The following is a 25,823-nucleotide window of genomic DNA, read 5'->3' as shown; positions in this document are numbered from 1 at the left end:
TTTTTTTCTTTCTTTCTCTCTCTCCTGTTTCTGTGCGTTTGTGGGAAAGATCAAAAAGTCAAGGCCCAGTACACAAAAACTGTTGGTTTTGGATATCACCTGCTACTGTTACATAATGTTACTTACAGCAATGCAGGTAAAATTGGTCGGGGGAGGCACGTGGAGTGTGCACTGACCCATAAGTCACCTTGTAAGTCATTAAAACTGGGCAACAGCTCTGATAGGGCTGCAGACAGCAGGGAAAATGCAAGATTACATGAAGAGATAAAATGCAACTAACCATTTAAACGTGAATAGTTATGGTGACAAAAATTAAATAGGGTTTTATTAGGAAGGAGAAAACAACCCTCCCACATCACTCACAGTTGATATGCACAAAATGCATGAAAATAATTTTGCTAGATTCTATAATTTATACGTAAAATAATATCATGTTAAAATATATAAAAGTAATATATTTTATTATAGCTTAAAAATAAAAACTTTTTTTGTATTTATAGAAAATAGATTAAACGTTTAAAACAAATTAAAACAACTTCCGATTATAATATTTTAATTTTAATCCCCTTCAGACTTCATTATATATATATATATATATATATATATATATATATATATATATATATATATATATACACACACACACACACAGTAAACTCCAGAAGTTTAAAAACACTGGACCAATGTACAAGATATCTACAAATGTATAATCACAGTTGCACTCACTACAGTCAAACAAAGCACAAACGACAGACCAGAAACAGAATCAACACTTTTTTTTTCTTTTTCCCATCAGTTACAATTCGGCATTCTCAAACACACACATACTTCAAGAGATCTTTTTTGTATTTTGAAACATTAAATAAATTATGAATGCCAAGTACACTGATACATTACCGGCAGACTATATTGTCCTCGTTTCGCTATTAAGGGCTCTGTGTAAATGCTTATTTTTCTGCTGGCATTGCATAATTACCTTCATCCAAGGTTTTCCAGAATGTCTGCAATGTATTTGCGGTTTGGGAGTGCGGAGAGCTACAACGCAGGCTCTCAGTGTTAGAACAACTGATATGACCTTGACAAGCTTATATTGCAGTATGTCAAGTTATTATAAACCCTTTATCACAGTGTATGGGCATGATTTTACTTTAAATAGCGGCTCAAGTGTGAGCAAAATCCAGAAGACTGAGAATGGCACTAAAATGGTTGGTAAACTGTCGGAGATCAGCCAATTATCTGCTTTTAAAGGTGAAGGTAAAAAAAAATAAAAAATAATAATAATTCATCGGCAGCATCCGAAAGGGCGATCCTTTATCATGCACCCCCGCATGAAGCAGACCACTGATGCCTCGGGCATTTGCAATGCATCGGTTGGAATGGATTCATCACTGCACGATGTTGTGTACCATATGGTTACATCACCATGGAATTGGATTGATTTTGCTGAAGTCTCAGATGGGCTGCTGGCCGGGGCGATTACGGCTCAGTTGAACAAACAAAGAGGGGGGTTAAAATTGCACTTTTGCCCTTAATATTTACAATGTCTACTTCATTTCACAGGGATTTTACACTCTACCTCTCTTTGGGGAGCTACGAACTCTTCAAAAGCTGCACAGGAATGTCATACACAAGAAAAATATTACAAAAAAAAAAAAAAAAAAACCTGGAATATAAAAATAATTGCAAGGTTGTTTCTGCAAAAAACATGTAAGCAGAGGTAATGGGGGTAGAAGAGGAGGGGAAAAATAATAATAATTAATTACAACTTATCTCGATAGAATAAACCGCAAGCTCCGTTAAGACTTGCTCTACATGTATCAAAATTTCTGAGATGTACTTATTCATTCTGATTAATGTGTTTAACTTCATAATGATACAGAGCAAGAGCTGTGTTTTTTGGCATGGCCCTTCTCCCCTAAGTGCTTTGCGAGCAAGAGATAATGCTATCCGGGTGTAGCAGTAACCTAGCAGCAGCTCGAATGGGGAATGTTGCCCACACTCTTGGGTCAGAGCATGTGGGACTAGACGCAAGGGTCCTTCTCATTACATAATACATTCATCAATTGGCACGTGTGTATAAGAGCGGAGAGGAGCAGCCATTAACCTGCAGTGCAATGAATAGAGGAAAAAATCTCTAAAGAGCTGCAGAATCTCCATTAGTCCAGCCCATTTGTTCTTTATAAGAGTGTGGGGTAGCATTTATGAGAATAGTCATTCATCTACCAGCTTCAAACACCATGTTGTTGGATTCGGACTACAATTCTGCTCTGAACCTGATGAACTGAGTCATCGAGGCACAGATGAGGAGGCTACATCGCAGGGGACGGCGAAGAGAGGACAGTTGGGCACAATGTGAAGAAAGTGAGCATAGGCTCTTGGTAATCTCTTTGCTTTCCAGTCATCTGTCACACAAGTCTCCTTAGTTAGCGCAGTTCAGTCCTTGTTTTGAACTGTGCCTCCAGTGTATAAAACAGACTGAACTTGTCTGATGAAAAGAGCAGTGTTTCGATCCCAAACAGAATAAGTCGTTTCGTAACGGGGCTCAGTCGTACAGCGTGTGCTATTGTATTATCCTTCCCCTTGACGGCCTTCACTTCCTTCCGGCTGTGTCATCCAGCACTCTTTGCTGTTTGATCAGTCGTTCGATCTCCGAACCCAGCGTTTGGAGATTCTCCTGTAGCGAGAGAAACAAATCAGACAGCTGTGAGGACTAACGCTATTATTTCCACTGCCATTCAATTCATACACGCAGAAAGCAAAAAGATGCACATTTGAGAAAAGCGAGCATGTAAGCTACGATAATCAGGCAATTTCAGGCTGTTTTGCTTCAAAACGATCTGATTTCCTGCTCATCTCATGCAAAGACTGTAATCCTGCCATTGTGCTTTGAATGGAGCTCTGCGTTCCCCTTGCGGACTGTCCTCAAAACATACTTTATTAATTTCTGTGATCTCCCCGCTGATGTGCTCCCTCAAACAGGAAAGCTGCAGTCCCTGTTGTGACCTGGATGCGGCTCTGAGAACTGGTCACTGGCAGCATGGGAATTTGCCCACTTACTCAACAGTCATCCATCACCACCAAATTTGTTTTCTCCCGATAGCATCATCAGGAATCTAGTTACGCAGAAGCTTAGTTTAATAATTTGCAGTTACATCAGCGGATGCCATTGTGGAACTCAATACTAACATAAATATATCAACGCCTAGTTTGTCTATATATGGTCACACTGTTGCAAACGCGTGCTGTGAAAGGACATGGAGACCCTGTGAAACCACTTGACGAGTGCAATTTTCTCTTAGGTGCTGATGTACTTTGTTTTTTCAGAAAGTTTGAGTGGGACATGTTAAGAGGCTCGCCTATGAATACATAATATATTAGAACCACATCAGTTACTTGCTGATACTAAATATTTATTGCATCTATCATTTTTGGATATTGGACATACAAATTACAGTTGCCGTCATCTAATCTTAGTAATCAAAATATATTTTTTTTTTTATAGTGTACATTAATGTGGTGATGCCTAAATCCACTTGTAACATTCAAAATGATTGATTTTTGATTAGAGTGTTTCATTTCAAATGTATTTAGAAAAAAATATTATGAAAATGTATTATTGTCTATAAAAGAAAGTGACGTGACATTCAGCCAAGTATGGTGACCCATACTCAGAATTCGTGCTCTGCATTTAACCCATCCGAAGTGCACACACACAGAGCAGTGAACACACACACACACTGTGAACACACACCCGGAGCAGTGGGCAGCCATTTATGCTGCAGCGCCGGGGAGCAGTTGGGGGCTCGATGCCTTGCTCAAGGGCACCTAAGTCGTGGTATTGAAGGTGGAGAGAGAACTGTACATGCACTCCCCCCACCCACAATTCCCGCCGGCCCGAGACTCGAACTTACAACCTTTCGATTGGGAGTCTGACTCTCTAACCATTAGGCCACGACTTCCCCATAATATGGGGTTCATAAACTTGTTTTGTGTAGCCATGAATCTACGTATATCAACTTTGAGGGTAAACGCCGCACAATTGTGAAATTTTTTATAATGGCAAAATAGCTCCCCATACATATTTTGCGGTGTTGACGAACAGAAAGCTACCTGGTTTCAAAGTGCTTTGTAAGTAACTACATTTACAAAAGGTGATCACACCTTTAAAGGGAATTTTCTCATTGATCACTTACCCCCATGGCGTTCCAAACCCCGTAAAAGCTTAGTTCGTCTTCAGAACACAATTTTAGATATTTTGGAAGAAAACCGGGAGGCTTGTGACTGTCCCATAGACTGCCAAGTAAGTTAAACGGTCAAAGTCCAGTAAAGTATTAAAGATATCGTCAGAATAGTCCATCTGCCATCAGTGGTTCAACCGTAATGTTATGAAGCAACAAGAATATGACGAAGAATATAACAAAAATAACCACTTCATTCAACAATTTGTCTCCTCTGTTTCTCTACACATCACCGTAGCACCATTTTGGAGATTATGAGCTGAACGCAGGCAGGGTACGCCCTTCTGAGTCAGCAGAGTCAAGTTTTTTTTATATATATATAATTTAAACTTTGATTTGAAAGAAAACCACGCAACCTTGTGGCGCGACTGACTCAGAAGAGCATACACTGCCTGCGATCATCTCATAATCTCCAAAATGGCACTACGGTGATGTGGAGAGAAACAGAAGAGACAAATTTGTGAATAAAGTCGTTATTTTTGTTTTCCTCGTGTACACAAAGTATTGTCGTATCTTCATAACCTTACGATTGAACCACTGATGGGACTATTCTGACGATATCCTCCGAAGATGAACAAAGCTTTTACGGGTTTGGAACGACATGGGGGTAAGTGATACATAACAAAATTTTCATTTTGGGGTGGAGTAAGCCATTTAAGTGTATACTAGAGCTGGGCAGCTGTTGTTTGGTTTATGTTTGCCATGTGTGATAGGCTGTTAGATTAATCCATATTGAGTAAAAATGTCAAGAGCTTATCATCATCGATTTCAGTGCAATCTTGATATATTGTTTTTTGACCCAGTGCAATTAGCAAATAAATGGCTTAAATGTCTTAAAAATAACTAAAAGATAAACTAAAATTCTTATTTTAATTTTATTGGGTGGATGGTGTGGATGTGTATGGTGACTTCTACCTTCAGTGTGATGTTTTTGAGCAGGGTGTCCTCTAGCACAGCCTGAAGTTTGCGGCTGATTTCCAGTGAGAGGTCAAGAGTGAGGCCGCTGTCGGCAGGGTGGGAGGTGTACAGCGATGCCATGATACCTCCCCTCCGGCTCAGATGGGCTTTGTTCAAATCTGAGGCTTCTGAAGACAAAGCTCCAGATTCTTCTCTGAGCACGTAACTTTGGATAATCCTGCAGGAAACACAGAATTTTAACTGCACCGTGCGCTGAATAGCATATATACACATGCACACAAAGCAATTTTTATTCTCAATGAAATCTCAAACCATCAAAGCCACTAATAACCCTCAGCAAGGAGGTAAAAGGTGATGTTACTAACAAACCCAGGGACAGAAAAGGAAAAGACAGCAGCCTTTAGGACCCCATTAGCTGTATCCACCACATCAGTGTCTCTCTCTTTCCCTCTCTCAATCTAGATGATAAATGAGTTTCACAAATAACAGAATAGAAGGCTTTGGACAGCTAAATCTCAGCCAGCCAGTCTCATAAGGTTTATTTAACGTGACACTCATTTCATTGAAAAGGCTTTTCGTGTCATTGTCACTTTTGCATGAGTACTTTTTGGAAAAATAAATAAATAAATAAATTAGCCTACTTTAATTAGTGAATGAATATAGTGGTCATCTACTAAGTGTAGATAAGGGATAGGCTTCTTGATTTATATTTAAGACTGAAAGGTTTTTTTTGGTTAACGGCTTTTCTTGAAAGAAAGTATATTAAGGATTGGTTTTCAATTAATCAAATTACATTGAAGTCATAGTATGGCCTTGCATAAAAGTACCTTAACAAGGGTAAAATGTCATGTGCAACTTTATCTGAATGACAACAAGGCTCAGAGAAATAAAAGTACATCAGCGCACAGAAAAAAAAAATGACAGCTTTTCACCAAGTTTGGAATTAAGTGTGTATATTAAAAAAATAAGTTATGATGTCCATAATAATAATAAAAATAACAACGATACATATAATTTCCTAGTTCAAATTGCTACCAAAATGTAATAAAAATAACGAGAGAACACACATTATTCCGAGAGTTTTAGAGATCTTAAAAAAGCTTTAAGTTATAAAATCCATAATTCAGCTCTAAGTGCTTCAATTTGAACCACAGTGGTGGGAAATCTAAAGTAATTATCATCTCCATCACTACTGTTGTTCATTTAATATGCTGGAATAGAAAAGGAGGAAGAAAAAAAAAACAGCCTGTGTGGTTTTGTATAAAGGATGATGGAGCGATGGAGTGATCTTTCTCTCTCTGGGAGAGAGTTCTCTCTTTAGCCACCCCTATATCAAATCTATTTTGTCTGCAGTGACGCATGACCCAAATAAAGCCTGAATTTCGATTCTAATGGTTTCTTCAGACCAGTGCTCGAGACAAAGACATAAGAGGACCTGAGGCTAAAGGTCTCTGCCTGAGAGCAAAACAGAATTGTATTTATTTATTAATGTAAGCACTTTCTGAATTGATGAATTTACTCTCGTTTCACTGTCTGAATCCGAAGTGAACACACTGGGGCATCTATCAAACAAACTATAAAAACTAAAAAAAATAAAATGTTTTTTCCATCCTGATGACTCAAACAGTCTCGGAGAGGTTATTTATCAGAAAAGAAACCGGGGAAAATTCATATGCTTGGCAAACGAAGTCTCTGTGATGTGCTGATTCTACATAAAGGACGAACACCCACACACATACACAGACACACACAAAAGAAAGATGGCATAAAAACAAATAAACTTACCTTTCACTAATATGGGGTCCAAGTGGACCCCAGCTCCTTAACGGTAGTGTTTAACAAAACGAAACACAAAGAAATTAAAAAGTTGCCTCTAACTAAACATGCATGAACAATAACTTTAATTCACCGTAACCTGCCCAGTTTTTTCTTTTTTCTTTTTTTTGCACAGTTTGGTAGTAATCCACTGCCACTACTGATTTTTTTAAATGGGATTTTATTATATAGGACAGTGGAGAACTGACAGTAAACTTGAGGGAAAGAGAGGGGGAATTGGATCAGGACATGACCCAGGCCAGACAACAGATGTACAACAGTACATCATATGCCACATCTCTGACACCATTCTGACATTTGATTTTGATTTGAAGACCTATTCGTACAAATGAGATCACAGTTATAGCTTAAGCGCAGTGGCATGGCCTGATTCTCACAGTCTAGAGGCAGAAAAAGTGAAAGAAAGACAGCAAGAACACCAGGAATGTGTAGAAAAACAGACACGATAATAAAGAGAGTTTGGATTTGACAGTCTGTTCGAATAGGAGTTCTAAGCTTCTGTCTTTCTTCAAGAAATCCAAAGACGAAATGTAAATCTTTATGTTTATTTAATGAGGACTGTGAGTTTCTAGCACTACAGCTGAAGCATTAGTAAAGAGGAGAGCTCAAATTAAACAGCTAATCAAACCAAAGACATTATCAAAAATAAATATAGACAGCAAATCCCTGTTTCAATCAAGATGCAAAAGTGTTGATCAAAACACATATATGGGTCAAAAAGTAACCAGCTTTGCAGTCAGACAGCATTTCATACATGATGATCTCAAACTACATTATTGAATCTTCTGAAAACTATCCTTAAACTGCCGCAATGTTGGATTTCACCAGACAATATTTCCATGATTACCAATAATCTGCTAACACGCATCTCAATTCGAAGGGTCTAAGGATTAAATTATTTGTTTTCCCCACACATTCAATCATCAGCTGGACAAAAATTTCAAAAAGTAATAGCATACCTCTCCACGCCAAGCCATTGTATGATTTGTTAATGCAAAAATTTAGGTAAGAGGTGTGTTCAAATGTAGCAATCACCACTATATAAAGCAATGATTCATGCACCATTCCAATATAAATTTATCACATGCAAATCCAACGTCACTTGGTATCAATTCCAGAACATCAGCTATTTCCTCTAACCGCCCTTGATGAGAGGCGAAGCGAGTATACTTAGGCTTATCTTTTCAGAGATAAATGGAAATCCTCAGCTAGGTGTAGTCATGCTGTTAAATCAAGGAAACCTTATTAAATCAACCTCAGATTAATTCTGTAATCAATTTCCACAGAGCCTTGAATGATATACCGGCCAGATCTTACCTTCCCATGTGTCAAAGAATCACTGGATCGATAAACACTGGGAAACATTCCACTCTTCGGACTCTTTGAGGAAGCTCAGCTGCAAGTAATGGCTAAAGATCAGCTAAGGAGGCTTAATTAAGCCTGACCTCATTGGGATGTGTCTTTGATTAGAACTAATGAATGTGGATTAGTGTAGGTGGACCGATTCAAGACCTATCATTGCTCAAGTGATGGGAAAGCAAAGGGGTGGCGGCAACCCAACTCGCAGCCCTCTGCGGCATGTTAAATTATTTATCACATCCAAAGACATAAACAAAGTGCTCTTGTTCTTTATGACCCTTTACTTTGTTTAGCAAAAAGTTGCTTTCATTTTCTGTGGCGAAATGGGCACCGCCGGCTTGATTCCTCATGTATGGAGGTGCGTATGAATATGTATTAGGCATCATTAGTAACCTCGGTGACGCATCACTCCCGCAAGAACCGACAGCTATAAATATCGCTGCCAAGACCTCTCTGTCAGAAGCATAGGTTAGCTCAGTGTGTGTGTGTGTGTGTGTGTGAAAGAAAAAGATGAATGTCTGCCAGATTCCCTTTTGTAATGAAAGTCAGACAAGATCCAAGCCTTCGTCAGGAAGCCCCAGAAAATAAATAAAGGAGAAACCCAGCAAAAGAAAAATAAAGAGAAAGAGAGGATGCAAGAGAGGGACAATGAACAGCCAAATTCAACCAGACGGAGAGGAAGGGCAATACTGAGAAATTCTCCAAACCATGAGCTCAGAGCTCCACTATAGTGGCAATACTACAGAATTATTTGGACACTTAAAATTGCCTGATCAAGACAGGCATTAAATATTAAATGCACTACATGCCAAACTTGTGTTTTTATTAATGGGTTTGGCTTTTTTTGTGTGTGTGTGTGAGCAAATTTGTGCTATATTAATTAAAAAATAAATGGCACATTTTGATATTTTATTAGACAGTCATACATTTTTTAGTGTGGCATAAGTGTCCAAATGCTTTCTGGTGCCACTGTATCCTTCTGCATTATTAATTTTCTATTAAACTCATGGTTTCCATTTGGTGTTCTTCATCACAACTTTTGAATAAATATGAAAACATATATCAATGTCAGCCAGGCAGCTTCAAGCTCTTTTGTAAATGTCAAATTAAGCTTTGGGATGGGAGCAAAGAAGCTTTTCTCCATCGTCTTTTACCTTCCACTTTGTCTTTTTCGTTCTCACTCACTTTGTCTTTTTCCTGATTTCCTCCACCAACTGTCTAATGTGGTCCTCCATGAATTCAATCTTCTCGTTCTTACGAGCATGTGCTTTCTGCAACCGTACAATGCGCTCCACCAGCACAGCTTTGTCCACCTCGGGGAAGCTGTCCACAGCTACCACCGATGAACCGGACTGATTCTCTGGAGAGCGATCATCCATACTGCTGCCTCGTGCGTTTAGAGAGCCTGAAAGTGTGAGATTCAAAACACTGCAGCTACAGTCACACTAAAAGAGCAATACTGCAAACAACACAGATAAGACACTTGGCACTAAAATGTGAAGAATATTCTGGGTTCAGTACATGTTAAGATTTAGGCCCCAAAAGCTACTGGCAATGATGATCACCACAGAAATTCACTTTGACTCGCGTCACAGTCTTAAAAATTGCAGGTTACAGTAACACATTTACAAGAAAGTAAACCAGGTCAGTATTCCAGAGGGTTTAAATGCATAAATAGATTTGTGTTAAAGCATGATTTTATAAGTAAAACTTTACAGTATTTTAGTTGAATACTTACCTAAAGTGTCCTTTATAAAGTGGGACCATTTGTCTATATTTTGAAAGACAGGATATATCATTACATATCCATTGTAAAAGTGTCACTGTATTTAAAATGTTTGTTTAAAATTGTGACTAGTCAGATTTCAATCCTCACCAAAGCTTGCATTTTGGATCATAAACAGTAATACAGTGAAATATAATTAGAGTTTAAAATAAGACTTTTCTATTTGAATATGTGTGGACCTTCACAATAACTTGCATAATAACTGACCTATTCATAGCCTTTTATAATATAATGCATTAAAAGACCCACATTTCATACGTTTCATTATGCGTTTCAATAGATTATGTGCTTACCTGAATAAGTAATTATTATTTCATATAATAACTGTACTTATAACTATTTATGAAAAAATATGGATAAAAAATTTTGCAATTAAGCAACATCACATAAGCAAGAGGCCTAAAAATCTAACTGTTGTATAAAGCATTATGAATACTGAATATTTTATAATGCATTATATATAGGCCTCGTTAAGAACAGATATAAATGACTGAGTGCATGTCGCTCTCATCATCTCTAATGAAGTGTTAAACAGATGTACCTGAAGAACTGGAGCGGCTGCCCATGCTGCTGCCCTCTCGATCACATCCTCCGTTCTCCACCTGCTCCAGCTTCTTACGAGCTACACAAGGGCACAAGCACACAATAAGTTCTTTCTTTCTCAGTGACAAACACACACACACACTCCTAGCTGAAACAGACACCTCAGTAACAGTAATGGGCCAGTGACTAAGTGCGTGTCCTGCTCAGTGCCTCATTCTAGCGCTGCACCTCCTGGGGGGTGGGAAGGGGTTATGTCCCACCATAGAATTCCCACCCACCAGGCACATCTGTAGCGCCCGTCAGCTACTAAGAATTAAGGTTCACATTTAACATGCAGACCTTGAGAAGATACTGAAGATCACAAGGACCCAAAAAAAGAGGAGGAGGAGGGAAAAAATAGATTAGTTTAAAAATACCTTCACGTACTGTATGCCTCCTCCGACACTAAAGAGAGTCCCATGGCTCTCGTTGTTCTCCCTTGCCCTCCCTTCCTTGTCTCTCCTCTCAAAGAAAAGACGCTATGAAACAGTCTTGTACCCTAACCTAGCCTTTCCTGCGGCTACAGGCAGGCACAGATACATAAACTCAATCTGTCTGCAATGAACGTCAGTCTGCCCCACCTAGAGCGTCAATATGGCTTGATAATTACTAACAGTGCCTGTGGGCTCCTGGGAACGTGGAGAAGTAACTCACTGCGAGCCTATTAAAATAACAAATCGAATCCTAGTTAAGACATCTAGACACAGAGGAGAAAAAAAAAAATTATCGTTTTGATTTGTTACTTTAGTGTCTTTCATTTTGCAGTAAAATCATCCGCATCGATGGTTCTTAATTTGGGGGTCATATCGCAACCCAAAAATTTGTTGTGGGGATGAAAACTACATGAGGTAGAAAGCAATTCCGAATGAAACCAAACTTGCAAATGTGCATATTTAGGATAGAAAAATAAATCAGCTTTTTAAAGGGAGGAGAATACTTTGACGTCAAAGGTTGTGCGTCCAACTCTACAGTATTTTGGCGGGAGAAACTTGGTAGAAGCGAGCCAAATTAGAAACATGCCAGCATGGACCTGTTGTGTGACATACTCTCATCCTCAGAAAACACGAACATAACTGCACAACACACTGAGACTGTATAAAATACCGCATTTCCTTACATATCTACACATACTAGCCACTTTAGTGTTGTTTATGAACAAATTCCAGATTTTGGTTTTATGGTTGATTTTTCTTTAGTAAACAACTTTGATCATTTTGGTAGCATGGGTACATTTGGGTTCAAAGCCAGTTTTTGATGCTTAACATCCTTCTTGAGCATAAAAAGCTAGTTATGCAAAAGCACGTAGTAGCATTTGAGATAATTTCTCACTATTTCTGGACTCAATATATAATAAATAATAAACATAAATACATAAATTAGGGGTGCACGATATTCGGTAAATTCCATTAGGCGCATGATTTCGCATAGTGCAGCTGTTACTACATGGACCCGTTGTTAACTGACAAGCTGCGCAAATCCACGTTCATTATCAGCTTGTATTATCATTATCCGTGTAGTAACAGCTGCTCTATGTGAAATCACGCACCTCATGGTATTTACCGCTGATTAGATAACAGCCTTTACTGACAATATGCGCATTAATCATCGGCCGATAAATATCGTGCACCCCTAACATAAATGTAAAACAATAAATAGTCAAATTGGAGTTGCATGTGAAAAGCACCAACCCTGCGTGAGCTGCTTGGTGAGGTCTTTGATATTGGCCGCCTGTTTTCTCTTCTGAGTGACCAGTTCATCTCGTAATTCCTCCACACGTGTCTTTAGTTGTGATGTCTCCGTCTGTAGTGTTGTTCTCTCTGTCTGCAACGCCAGAACTTCCTCCTGTCTTTGCTGCTCCTCTTTCTTCAATCTGTCCGTCTGAAAACATACACAAACCGAATAATGCTTCAAAATAAAAGCTTTTGTGTGTGTGTGAGAGTATCTTTTAAGGAGCTGCTATAATTAAACTGGTCAAACAGTCAATACATATTGATAGAAGTCTAATATCAAATTAGTGCACAGTTTTTGAACTAAATTTAAGTGTTATGACAAAATCGAAGCTATTTCAATAAAAGTGTAGCTTTTCCAGTATCAAACAAAGAAGCTTTTTATTCTAACAGGTAGCACTGTAGCTAGTGATAACTAATCCAATGTGTTTCATTGCAGTGGTTCATTGTAATAAATTAGATCATTATAATTTAATTTCAGTCATTACTCAGTAGTGTTCCTGAGTGGCATTTTTTACAGCTCCTTTTCTGTGGCTAATGCATCTTTAATTTTACAATGCTGTTTAGAAATATTTTCACTTCCGATATAAAAACTATTATTTATAAATAATTGCATTTAGTCTACGTTTGTGATCAAGTGTTAAACTCTCCCCCTAATTAAGATCAATGTTTTTATGCCAAATAAATATTGCGGACAGTTTTAATAAATTATCTGTTAATTATATAGTTAAGATATTGCATTTTTAAACAGCTTGAATAAATGAGGATTGTAAGATATTTTTTTTTTATTAGTACCTTGAATTGTGGCCAAATGTTTTCAGAGTAGCTTGGCTGAAGTTCAACTACTTTTAATTGCAAATAGCTTGTCACTTGGCATGGTACGGTTTCTCAGAAACCTCCCCAGCACTGAGCGGGTTAATACAAGCAATCTTCTTACCATCTCAGCGAGGGATCTCTCGGTCTCCTCTAGTTTGCTGTGCAGCTCTCTGGATCTGCTGTTCAATCTGTCCAGCTGGGCCTGTAAGCTGTTGTTCTCAGACTGCAGCTGAGCATTTTTACTGGTCAGTTTCTCAGTGAAGCTCAGCAGCTCCCCCTCTCTTGTCCTGCTGCCTTCAATGTCCCTCTGCAAATCGGTGATCTGAGAGTTCAGATTCTCCACCTCCTCCCGCAAGGATATGATCTCCTGATCATCCCTGAAAAAGACAGGTACACATCAGACACGAGGACAGGCACATGTACAGGCTGGGATATTTAAGCGATTTCCACCCTTGTCTTGTTTCATCATAAAGGTATACCAGTATTCCCACCAGACCAAATGACTCCACAGACCATAAAAGTGTCCGACTGAAGACTCTAAATTAATACACTACAGACACGGTGCGTGTCATTCTGGGGAATACACATAACTCATCTGCAGTAGAGTTTTTAAATACCCTCAAAATAAGAATGAGCTAATAGAGCTGAATGACACATTTATGTGGCCACCAGAAGTGAAATCAGAGCAGGCCCTGTGAGGCGGCCACGGAGGTATGAATTATTCTGTCAGCGCTGCAGGGGCCCGTGTAATCACACTACAGTGGATTCACATCCACCTGCACTTCCTTTATCAGCAGGGTCCACCAACCGCTGGGAGATCACTCAAGGTCAGGCTGCTGTACTGATGCTGCATGCTCAACCGAAGCACGGCAAAATTAATGTGTCTAAGGATCTGAAAGTGGAATGCAGATGCCATTCAAACATGCTAAAGGGAATAAAGTCTGTAGTGTGATCTCAATTTTCATAGATTAGTGTTGAATGCACATTTATATCCACCCATTTTTTTCCCGTATTTTTTATTATTTGTGTTGTACTACTCAAGGTTCACCAAAATTAATACATACACCCACAAATTTAACATAGTTGCAAAAAAAGTGCTTGATAGTATAAGTGCTTGAGGCTATTAGATGTGAATTTTTATATTGTAATATGATATAATTAAGCAATATAACGAGCAAGAGAACAGTTTTATAAAACAAATTATATGGCTTTCATAAAAACATGATGTAAACAATTTTTTACATTATTTATGCATTTGTAATTGTTCCAATTAAGATGCAGCTTCTGTGCCACCACTGCAGTGCGAAGATGAATTTTGTTGTTAGAGATTTCATTTGATGGGTAACAGCTCTATAAGTGTCTTAGCATTGTATTTAATAATTAATCTACATGTATTTTTAATAGTGATCATTTTAGTTAACAATAACAACACCTGTCTACTCCATATGTTAATTTTAGTACCTAACGTTTACTTTCTTTTCTTTTTAAATACAAAAATGCTTCATACCAATATTTTATTAAATTATTTTAGTATTATACATTAACAATGATTATAATAATTATTTATAACTCCATTATTTTACATATATAAAACATAAATTACCAATGAACTACAGTACATTTACTATAATTTATTTATATGAATATTTAGAATGTATTTATAACATGCACACCTAGATTAATAAATTATGTAAAAACTGTTCTTGTTAGTTCATGATATGTTGATTAATGACAACACCACAGATTTCAATTTGCTAATGTTATTAGACTTAGAAAATTTGCCTTGCACTGAAATTGGTTTCAAAAAATTGCACTGGTATTGTTATTGTAACAACTCATAGTCTCAAGAAATTAATCTCATTTCATGATCTGAAAAACTCAGAGAATTAGTCCTAAAGATCAGATTGGCTGCAGTGTATAGTTTAGGCTCTGTGAGCTGGTAGCTGAACTAATAGACATGGTCAGTGGTAGGTCACTGTAGGCACAAGTGTTCAAACCTCTGGTGCTGTTCCTCTAGTCTAGTGACAGCGGTGAGTTTTTCCATCTGGTTCTGGATCTCAGCCTTCTGTCTGTTAACGATCTCTCTGTATTTGCAGAGTTCGTCTTCCCAGTGGGGCCGTTCATCCTCCAGACACTTAACCTGAGACCCAGAGAGAGTGCCAAAGCGTCAGAATAATGTGCTCTCACACAGGATCATTTCATAGTGTTATCTTTAGAAAGGAGTTTCCACCTTGGTCCGCAGGGTGGTCAGCTCATCCATGCCTTCTTTAAAAGTCCTCTTCAGATCCTCCAACTCCTTAATCTTAGCTTTGTGCATCTGCCAATCAAACAAAATGACCATGAAAACCCCTCCTTTTGCACACTGCATCGCCATTATTCATGATTGTAATCACAATCTGCAGAGGATGCCTGCCAGGCAACACTATGTTAATAATGCAAATGAGAATGCAAATGTTAATAACACTATTTCTTGCACAGGGGCGACTCATTGATAAGGGAGTGCACACTCTCATTGTAGGCCTCAGGTACTAATGACGCTTGGTGAATGGAGGCTCATTTACTTATAAACACATTTAAAAGCAGGCGGAAAAGTGCCATATAGGCCAAACGGTATATCTCGGAGGCGCAGTGGCAAAACCTGCTAAAAGAAACAAACCAAAGACATATGAGATGTAATAAGAACAAAAGGTTTTGAAACTAATATTTAAGGTCTCTATTTCCTACTGAAGCACATTACTTGAATATGAATGAAGAAATTGATATTATTAGAGCTTAACATTATGACAGAACCTGCTGTGTAAGAATATACTGATATCATGCAAACATTTTTCTTGATTATCTTGTTTATGTTCTTACAATGACTTTGACTTAAGGGAATTTTGAGTGTAAATGAAGTGAAACTGTACCTCTAGCTGGTCTGTCTGCTCTTGTTTTTGCTTCTCCAGTTTTCCTTTGGTCTCTCGCAGCTTTGCATCCAATTCATTTGACTTAATTTCCTCAGATTCCTGCAGAAGACAAAGAGAGGAGTAATCACTTAAATTTATAACAAGCTACAGAAACTGAAAATTAGGTTATATTCCCCCACTATATAAGACACTTATTTAATGTTGAGTAGAGGATTGAATCAATCCTTTTAATAAACTATAAATGCACTACTTGAAATGTCTCTCCAAATCATAACAAATAACTTGCATGCTACATGCAGGGCAAGTGTTTGTATACGGTGCCCTCTAGTGGGCAGTGCGGTTTTCACGTCATCATCAGTAAACAGTACCTGGTATGTGCGGATCATGTCCTGGCAGTTTTTGCGAATCTGTTCAGTCTCCTCCTTCGCTTGAGTCAGCTTGGCAGTTGTTTCTCTTAGTTTGTCTTTTGTTTCCTGTTATTAAAAGACATTATTTTGTTAATAAAAAAGTATAAATATTAGATAAAAACCTACTAATAATATTAAGAAATGTTTTAATTACAGTACAGAAATAACTAAAACTGCATTAAAAAAAATTAAAGCTACACATAACTGTAAAGAATAAAAATGACAAAAACACATTACTACTAATATTTTGAAATTGGCTGTATTCTGATTGGCTGTCAAAGTTTTTCAACATTCCTCCTCTGGAAAATTCATCCCAAAACTGATTCCAATGATATTCCTCTGTGTTTTTAGTGTTACAGCTGTGATATAGACCGTATTCTTATAGAATTAGTATGAGTATTAAAACTTTAGTTATAGTTATAATTCATGCTTTTTATTCAGTGCTCTCTGGTTTACCTTGTGAGCATCGGTTTCGCTCTTCAGCTTGTTCTGTGCCCATTTTACTTTGATGACATGAGAATTAATTTCTTCCTTCACTTTCTCCAGTTCACGGGATAGTCTTGTCACTTCATTCTCCTACAGAAAAGACAAAGACAAAGACTCCTAAGAACCTATATACAATCAATGCATACTGTAGATTTACACACCATATCAAGCATTAAGGTGTATTTTCATGTATGACCTTTGCGTCGTAGAGCTGCTGTAGGCGTCCTTTCTCTTGGGCCAGTGTGTTTCCCCGCCGAGCCTGTTTGTCTACTTCTGCTGTGGCCTCACGTAGCTTCTTCTCCAGCTGCTCCTTCTCCCTCCGCAGGTCCAGAGCTTCCTTTTCACCTCGAACGTACTTCATTACCATTGTTTCCTTCTCCTGTCGTGCCTCCTCACATTTCTTGTTGGCCTGGGGAAAGGAAACATACATAAAGAAACAAACATTGTTTAAGAATCATGTGAGGTCTGAACCTATAACCATCTGGATACCAGCCCAAATATACACCATTATATAATAACTTGGGATTTTAACATATTTTATGCATCCATAGGCAGTAAAAGAGCAAAAAAGAGGCCCTCACACTTGACTGAAGTGTTTACGTGAGAGTGAAGGGTTGTTTGAACAAGTCCTTCAAAACTAGGATTATGTGAGATTTGAACCCATAACCATCCAGTTACCAGACAGCCTGGCAACCGGATGGTTATGGGTTCAAATCTCATATATTTGAATGTACACTCTGATAACTTTTGGCATTTAACATATTTTACACATCCAAAGGCAATTTTAACAAGTCCTGTCAAACTGGGATCATTTGAGATTTGAACCTATAATCATCTGGTTACCAGCCCGAATAAACACCATTCTGTAAAAACTTGAGTATTTAACATATTTAAAGAGTCCAAAGGCAGTGAAAGAGCAAAAGACAGGCCTTTACACTTGACTTAGGAGTTTACATGAGATTGAAGAGCTGTTTGAAAAAGTCCAACCAAAACTAAACTAATGTGAGGTTTGAACCCACGACAATCCGGATACCAGCCTGAATACACACTTTTCTATGATAACTTGGGCATAACTTGCATCCAAAGACAGTGAAAGAGCAAAAGACATGCCCTGAAACTTGAACAGAGAGTATAAATGAGCATGAGGGGCTCCTCAATATCCGAATGCTGGACTTTACATTTACCCAGAGTTGTGTGGACTAAAAAAGGATGAGGACAAAAAAGACTGATGGGAACCCATCTTAATGACCCTCTTTCACTTTGTGCAAACAAGACATCACTTCAGGACTGACATGATTTCATTTTAAAAGACACTGCTACACAAAGAGCACCGACTGATTTAACAGTAATTTAGCCAATGCTCTTATGCAAGAAGGGCTTTGTTAAGATTTTCTCTATAGCGATGACCTCTCACCTGTTCAAGTCGATAGGCCATCTCCCTCTGCATCTGCTGGATTGCATTCTTAGCAGCCTGATCTTGGTGAACCAGTTTGTCTTTGGAGTCTCTCAGTTCCTTCATGAGTTCCTCCACCCGGCTTTCAAACTGGTAAAACAAGAGAGGCAAACAGTTAAAAGGCTGTGGAAACCATAAAAATATTAATAATAATAATAACAAAAGAGGCAGCTCTGACAGATAGTAGCTGATCCAAAACAGATCAGTGTTTACACACCCAGCAAGTGAAATACGACCCGTGCCTTCATTTAAATGTCAAGTTCTGGACCGCTTATGAAAATAGATTCAAACTAAAATTTAAATAAGGGACACAGTTTTCATTCAGGGTTCAAAAAATAAATAATAAATAGTTCCCTTTCTGGCAACCATGTGTGTAGGAACCAAGTGTTACATTTTCTTCACAGTGCCACTACTGAATGAAAGTAAACAGATGGGCAAGGTTTCATTCAGAGGAAGTGTTTATCTGTGCGGCCTCAGATGCCTGTTCTGACTATGAGGAGAAACCATGACAGCAAAATGCACACAATAGTTGCATGTCATTACTGCAACACTTAATTACGGCTTCTTGACCTGTTCCCCCACCCCCAGGCTTCACTGTTTGATCTGTGCTGTTACCCTCTGTGATAGGGGGCTTTTTCAGATTGAACTGAACTATGGTCTCTTTTAGCCTAGAGTCTCTCTCAAACAAGCCTTCTTCTCCAGTATCAAATGAAAGCTGTTCAGCGAACAAGTGTTCTCTAATTAGTGCACAAGGGACAGTCATGGAGAGCCATCCACAAACTGAAGAGGCATTTAAATAACAAATAGAGCCATTGAGCTGAACATACCAAAATTCTGGATACACTAGAAATTAAATGATAACAAGAGCATAATTATACATGACTGTCAAAGGGTTTGGGGTCAGTAAGATTTCTTTCTTTTTTTTTTTTTTAAAGAAAGAAATTATTCAGCAGGGATGCTTTAAATTATCTTAAAAGACAGTAAATAAATATTTATATTTTAATGCTGTTTAGACTCCAGAGAGAAATGTATCGCAAAAATATTAAGCAAAACAACCGTTTTCAAATCTAAAAATTCAGCTTTGCCATCACAGGAAAAACTTACATTTTAAAATATATTCAAATAGAAAACACTTTTATTAATTTGCAATAATATTTCACAATATTACTGTTATTAAATGTATTTTTTGGTGCATATGCATAGTCTTTGGACAATATATGAAAATTAAAGCAAATTTCAAGCTAAACTGTTTAAACAGTGTTTCTTGATCACTTCATTGCATCCCAGTGGTTGGACAAATAGATAGTCAGGTTATCCAAAACACAAATGAAAACAGACCCACACACACAAAAACTATTTATGGTTGCCATTACTTTCTTAATGGTGCAAATATGCTGTTTCTCGGTCTCCATCCTCTTCTTCAGCTCATCCCTCATGTTGTCTTTCTCGGAGCAGATGCCAAGAATAAGCTCCTGGTGTTTCTTATTCTCATCAAGTAATCTGAAAAACAGTTACCAGCTGTTACTACCAATGTCAGCACATTGTAATACACTGGAGCTGTTGCATTGTGAAATAACGGTGCTTCTGTTGTGACCATCTGTTATTTGCTTGTCAATGAAAAGAATATTTGTGCTAAACTTGTGATCTAAACCATATAAAGGACAACAATTAATTGCTTTCAATAAAGTATAAGGCACCAACATGTGCCATAATGTAGAAAAGACCATATGATATTAGCAAGAGGGAACAGGTGTCCATGAGCATCACCCATAAGACAATATTAACAGCGGGCCAAGCACAGAAGAGCTGTGGACCGGTTCCAATACGTAAGTCAGCCAGATGCCCTAGCAAAAATTAATAAATCCAGAACAGGAGGGGGTTTTAGAGCAGACAGGCCAAGTTTGATCACAGCATTAAATAATCAATAGCACCATAGCAAAAGAAATCATATTTTACCAGAATTACGGAACTGCAGTCTGAATTAAATGTAATGAGTTGAACAGGCAATGAATCATGAAATAAAACCAAGCCAATGTCATTCTATTGCATGACCTTTAATGGCTGTATGCCACTTAGGCTTATCCAGTTCTTTCAATAAATCAGTCAAAAAATAATAAATAAAAACATATTGTTTTGAATCATCCTAACAAAGCAATTCACTATTCCCAAAAGTGTGTGTATGCAAATTAACATCTGACTCAGTTAAGTGAGGTATAATTACAGGATAATTAATTATTCATAAAATAATAGGCCTAGTTAAACAATAATATTATCAATAATAATTTTTTTGAAATCCATACAATCCTGATTATTCATGAACTCATTTCCCTTGATTAGCTGAAGTTTATGGGGGGTGAATGAGAATAGATTTTATTGCCAAAAACTGGCAATGAAAGATAGTGAAGTGTAATTTTCACACAGGTAAGAATGCCAAATTAAACTAATGATTTACCATCTCCTGCTGCTACTGTGTCAATCTAACAGCATTGGACTATAACCTCTCGAGAGCTGATTGAAGTGAGCTATTAATCATAAGCCTACCTCTCGATGTCTTTCTCCTGTTGGGAGTACTTGTATTGTACACACTTCTCAAATAAAACCATGGAGTTCTGGTCCTTCTGAAGCCCGTTGGGAGGACTTCCCTTGCGGATGCCATCTGACGGACTGTTCAACAGTTCATCCTCGAGTTCATCCAACAGAGACTCCTGAGATAAAGAGCGCTGGATCTCAGACAACAGTTTCCTGCTGCAGTCCGTGTCATATGGGTTCATGTTGGAGTTAGATTGTGAGTTTTGGGGTACTGAAAAAACATCTGGCAGTTCCTCACCCTGAGGAGCCGCTGTAGGAGTCCTGTTAAGTTCTGTTGACCCATTCAATGTATCAAGTTGTGTGGATGAAATATCATCCGTCCCATTCAGAACAGATGAAGAAGATTCCTCAACATTATTCTGAGTCCCACCTTCTGATTCTGTAACCACCTCTGCTGGTTCTTCAAGGCCAGAAGATTCAAGTTCTACATCAAGAACGGCGGGAAGTGATTCTACAGCACTGTCGTGAACAGCAGGAGGAGTCCTGGCATCATCAATGGAGGCTGTTCCACTGTCACAGCTTGTGTTCCCATCACCCTGTGCATGTTCTCCAAGTCCTTCATCTTGCTGGACCTCTATGTGCATGTCTGGTCTCTGACCTTCTCTGTCCACACTATCTGAAAGAGTACCATCCAGCTCAATACTGTCTAGCTCAGTGTCTTCCTCCTGTTCTTTTAAAACTGGTTCACCCCCATTGCTAAAGACATCGTTTGACCCTTCCGGAATCACAGTGACCTCTGAACTTTGGGAGGGGTCAGAGGCAGGGGTCAGTTCACTCTGACAATCCGACTGCTCCATGATCTCCTTCAGCCACTGGCAATGGAAAACACAATACACAAAATTCAGAAACATTTTTTTTAAATGTATTATGTAACATAAAGGGTTGGAGATAAATAAAGTAAAACATTCATATGGCTATTTTAAATGTATCAGATTTCCTTCTAGCACCAGGAATTAAGGATGTTGTGTAAAATGATTGTGCAAACAGTCTTGCCACACCTGCTGTCGGGACACTGCCATTATTAGAGCAAGTAGTAGTACTTTATCTGTCCAAGCCCACACTTTTCCACGATTGAGGTGTGGTACTCCCTCGCAAAATATGAACACGGCTCTCCTTCCACCTGGAGGCAGTTTTGTGATGCCAGTTTTGTAAAACTAAGGTCGCCATACCCTTCTCACACCCTACCTGATTAATACGTCACTGTATCAGGATTCAGTAGGTTACTGCATTCCCAGCTAAATGCCTACAGATGACACTGGAGAACACAAAAGGGACTGCTGTTTGGCATTGAGGAAACAGACACTGGTTTTGTGTGATTCACACTGAATGGGTGAAACTGGGGCAGAAGCCCATCCAGCAGGATAAACAAGAATGTGTTACGAAAACTGTCAGGATCAGTGTTACAGTACAGGCTTATTTTAGAAGCTTTAACCGGTGTGCAAGAATGGACCTTGGCCTGAGCACCTTGTGCCAACATAAGGAGCGCTTTTAAATCCTTGAGTTGCAGGTCCTTTGCCGTTTCTCTTAAAAAAAAATTATAATTTGTAGAGGAGATTAAAATGTCTTTTTCTCTCATTTTTAATTCTAATCCATTTAAGCATGTTTAACTGTGGGAATGAAATTGGATTTTTACAGCTGGAGAACACAGTTTATCCCATTTTACCAGTTAAAATAGTAGAAAAAACCCCAAACGTTTTTAAGTATCTGTCAATGTTTTTCAAATTTGGTTAATGGCGAAAAATGCTGGTTACCATAACCAGTGAAATATTTTACAAAATCTACTACACAAACTTTACCAACAGCTTTTTCAGCAGAAAATATACAATTTCTGCTTTCAGTGAACAGAAAACTATATGAAATGTGTAAAACAGCTTATTTTTCCCCCCAGTATAGTACTAAGAGTACAGTACAGTAAGTTCACATATCAGCAATTTTGTGTACATCTATTTTGATTTTGACACCAATAAATGCTAAATATGTTAGGCCTATATATATATATATAAAACACCTTGACCTCAGTATCAGAATAAATGACTACATAGTATAAAGACATACGGTAGGTTTACAGTTTCCCATAATAAAGTAATAATTATTTTAAGAGCATTAATAAAAATATATTCTTGCAATGTACATGCATACTGATTGAGAAGCAAGACTTGTCTGTAGGACAAGATGTGCAGCTCCCAATAACTGTTTCTCAAACGTCTTTCCAAGAAAATATTCTCACTGTCAACTAACACCAAAGCGAAATACTTCAAAAAGCTGTTAAATGGATGATAAACCTTATCACACTTTTCGACAGACTTTTTTTAAAACAGTTTTTGACACATGAGTCTTCATGAGTGAAGCAATTTCCTTGCCAGGTTAACTTCCTTTTTCACCCTCTATTATCTGTATTTGATCTGGCTTTATGTTGTCATCTTCAGTCTCACAAATTTGTTGGTGTATTTCTTCTCCAGAGAGAGAGGATGGACAGTGCCCAGTCCACAAAAAACAGCACTGCCACCTTTTCTCGCAACAAACTCGATACTTCATCTACAATCAGCACTGAAAGAGGAATAATTACAAATAAGAGCTGCAATGATCATTGTAGTATTTATATCGATGCGATAAACCCGGTGACAGATGCTGCTGTCCCCACACAGGTGCAGTTAGCTTTAGCATATCGGCTAACCTATCCAAGTATATCAATTTTACGTGTTTATGAAAAATTATCTGCTTTGCAGACTCTATTTAAACCAAACACGGTATTAACTTAAACTACACAACGGTCGATTCCTGAAATGGCTACAAATATAAAAATACACACAAAATCAACTGTGTGGTGGAGATCTACCTAATCTTAACATCCACAAGCTGACCAGAGGAGCTTTAACAGCCATAACCGAGTCTAACAAAGCATTTAACTCGTTATCGGAGTGTATTTAATAATCCTATAGATTATTAAAGGTATATAACACTCACAATAACAACATATCAGCCAGCTGCCATTGAGTTTATCCATTGACTTAGCTTTCAGGCTAACGTAATTAAATAGACATTCGCTTTTGTAGTTGAGATCTGGACATCTTAGTTTAAATATGTGACTTACCGGTTATGTTAAATCCATTTAAAATGCCATATACCAGCTGCCGTGACAAATAGTGAGTGTCAAGTCCGTGTGAGTGATCTCCTCCGGAGGTGACACATCAACAATATGGCCCCTGTACGCATTGACTAGCGAAGAAACTCCGAGACGAGCAGCAGCCAGTTACGCAGCACGCAGGATCAAATACCGCCGACAGGGGGCCAAAGCGGCCCAATCCATATGTGCACATCCAAAAACACTTGTAGGTAGCTAATTAATATTTATTTGACCCCAGGACACATTCAAATATTATAGGAGCTAAATGTACTGTCGAAAATGTAAATATTTATCATATTTATTTGTTCTGGCATCATCTAACAATGGAAAACAGTAATTAAATAAATGATTGTATTAAGTATGACTTGCATTTTTCTGTATATATATATATATATATATATATATATATATATATATATATATATATATATATATATATATATATATATATATATATATATATATATATATATATATATATATAAAACAGAAATATGCAAGTCATACTTAATACAATCATTGATTTAATATATATATATATAATATATATATTAAAGACACATTTACTATGTTTACTGGGCTACATTTGTTTTAAAGCCATCAGTATTTGGAGGACAACACTGAACAAGATGAATGTATTCCTTTCTATAGAAATATAGAAAATAAAATCAGCCTTTTTATCAGATTAACTTGATGAAAAATTAAGATGGAATTGCAGCCTTAGACATTATTATGAATTTGTATGAGTTGTTAACTAGCCAATATGTGGATGTTATTGAATATGTGCAATAAATAAACATTGATTTTCAAACATTATTTCTGTTCATTCTTCATGTCTGGAATAATAATAATTAAAAAAGCAATGTGAATATTTACAGTCATTCAATCCACCTTTTTCCTGATGTAAAAATGGGAGCCGCCATTTGTATATTCTATGGGTCTAGATTCTGGTATCATTAATCTGTTAATTTTAATTAAGAACACACCGGTTTGTACTGCAAACAGTTTTACCATTTACTGCAAATTGTTATTCCCCTTGTTATTTACCTATAGCGGCTAATGAAACGGAAGTCTCACCCATAGGGTTACTTCCGCGTTGAGGAAAATGGATACAATTCATTCAGACTCACAGATTCAGAAACACAGATTCGTTCAGTAGATTCACAACCAATGAAATGCTCTTGCACAGGCCGCTCTTCAATGCTATACCAGCTTGTGCTATAATCATTCTGTGGAAGCATGGAAAGCCATTAAAGCATTTGGCACTTTTCAAGGAAGAAACTTCAGTGAATTAAAGATATGATTCAGTGTTAGAATGATTCATTCACGTAAAAGATTCATTCTGCACACAGATTCATTCATGAACCACTAACATAGAGCAGCTCTTAATAGTGATTCTGGCCTTAGCAGACAGCCATATACACACACAGATGAGGACTGCACATACAAAACTGTAAATGAGGATGATAATGGTAAAAGAGAAGCATAAAGTACATAGCTCATGCTGCTCTAATTGGCTTATTGATGACATCAAGTGTTGTTTACATTCAAATGAATCTCAACATTCTATATCAGTACAACAGCTTGAGCTGATAT

The 25,823-nt window shown here is 37.7% G+C and overlaps 1 protein-coding gene across 2 annotated transcripts; it reads right to left on the bottom strand.

Annotated features, from left to right (window-relative positions):
- Window positions 1–689: 689 nt before the first annotated feature.
- On the bottom strand, window positions 690–24,309 carry ccdc186 (coiled-coil domain-containing protein 186). Of its 2 annotated transcripts, XM_026276446.1 has the most exons (17): window positions 24,195–24,309; window positions 21,056–21,915; window positions 19,888–20,014; window positions 18,476–18,604; window positions 17,258–17,470; window positions 17,032–17,151; window positions 16,537–16,641; window positions 16,169–16,267; window positions 15,493–15,579; window positions 15,260–15,402; window positions 13,384–13,639; window positions 12,408–12,597; window positions 10,679–10,759; window positions 10,090–10,122; window positions 9,537–9,756; window positions 5,154–5,373; window positions 690–2,674 (listed from the first exon to the last, which is right to left on the bottom strand). In XM_026276446.1, the coding sequence occupies exons 2-17, from the start codon at window positions 21,898–21,900 to the stop codon at window positions 2,591–2,593; spliced, it is 2,952 nt and encodes a 983-aa protein (XP_026132231.1). In that variant the 5' UTR covers window positions 21,901–21,915; window positions 24,195–24,309; the 3' UTR covers window positions 690–2,590. The 2 variants fall into 2 exon arrangements, with proteins under 2 accessions (XP_026132231.1, XP_026132232.1); XM_026276447.1 differs by lacking the exon at window positions 10,090–10,122.
- Between the last annotated feature and the right edge of the window lie 1,514 nt (window positions 24,310–25,823).

Source organism: Carassius auratus, chromosome 12 (genome assembly GCF_003368295.1).
Source record: "Carassius auratus strain Wakin chromosome 12, ASM336829v1, whole genome shotgun sequence".
In the NCBI taxonomy this organism is placed as follows: domain Eukaryota; kingdom Metazoa; phylum Chordata; class Actinopteri; order Cypriniformes; family Cyprinidae; genus Carassius; species Carassius auratus.
Note: the sequence above shows the minus strand (reverse complement) of the source record. Positions and strands in the feature narration are given on the sequence as shown.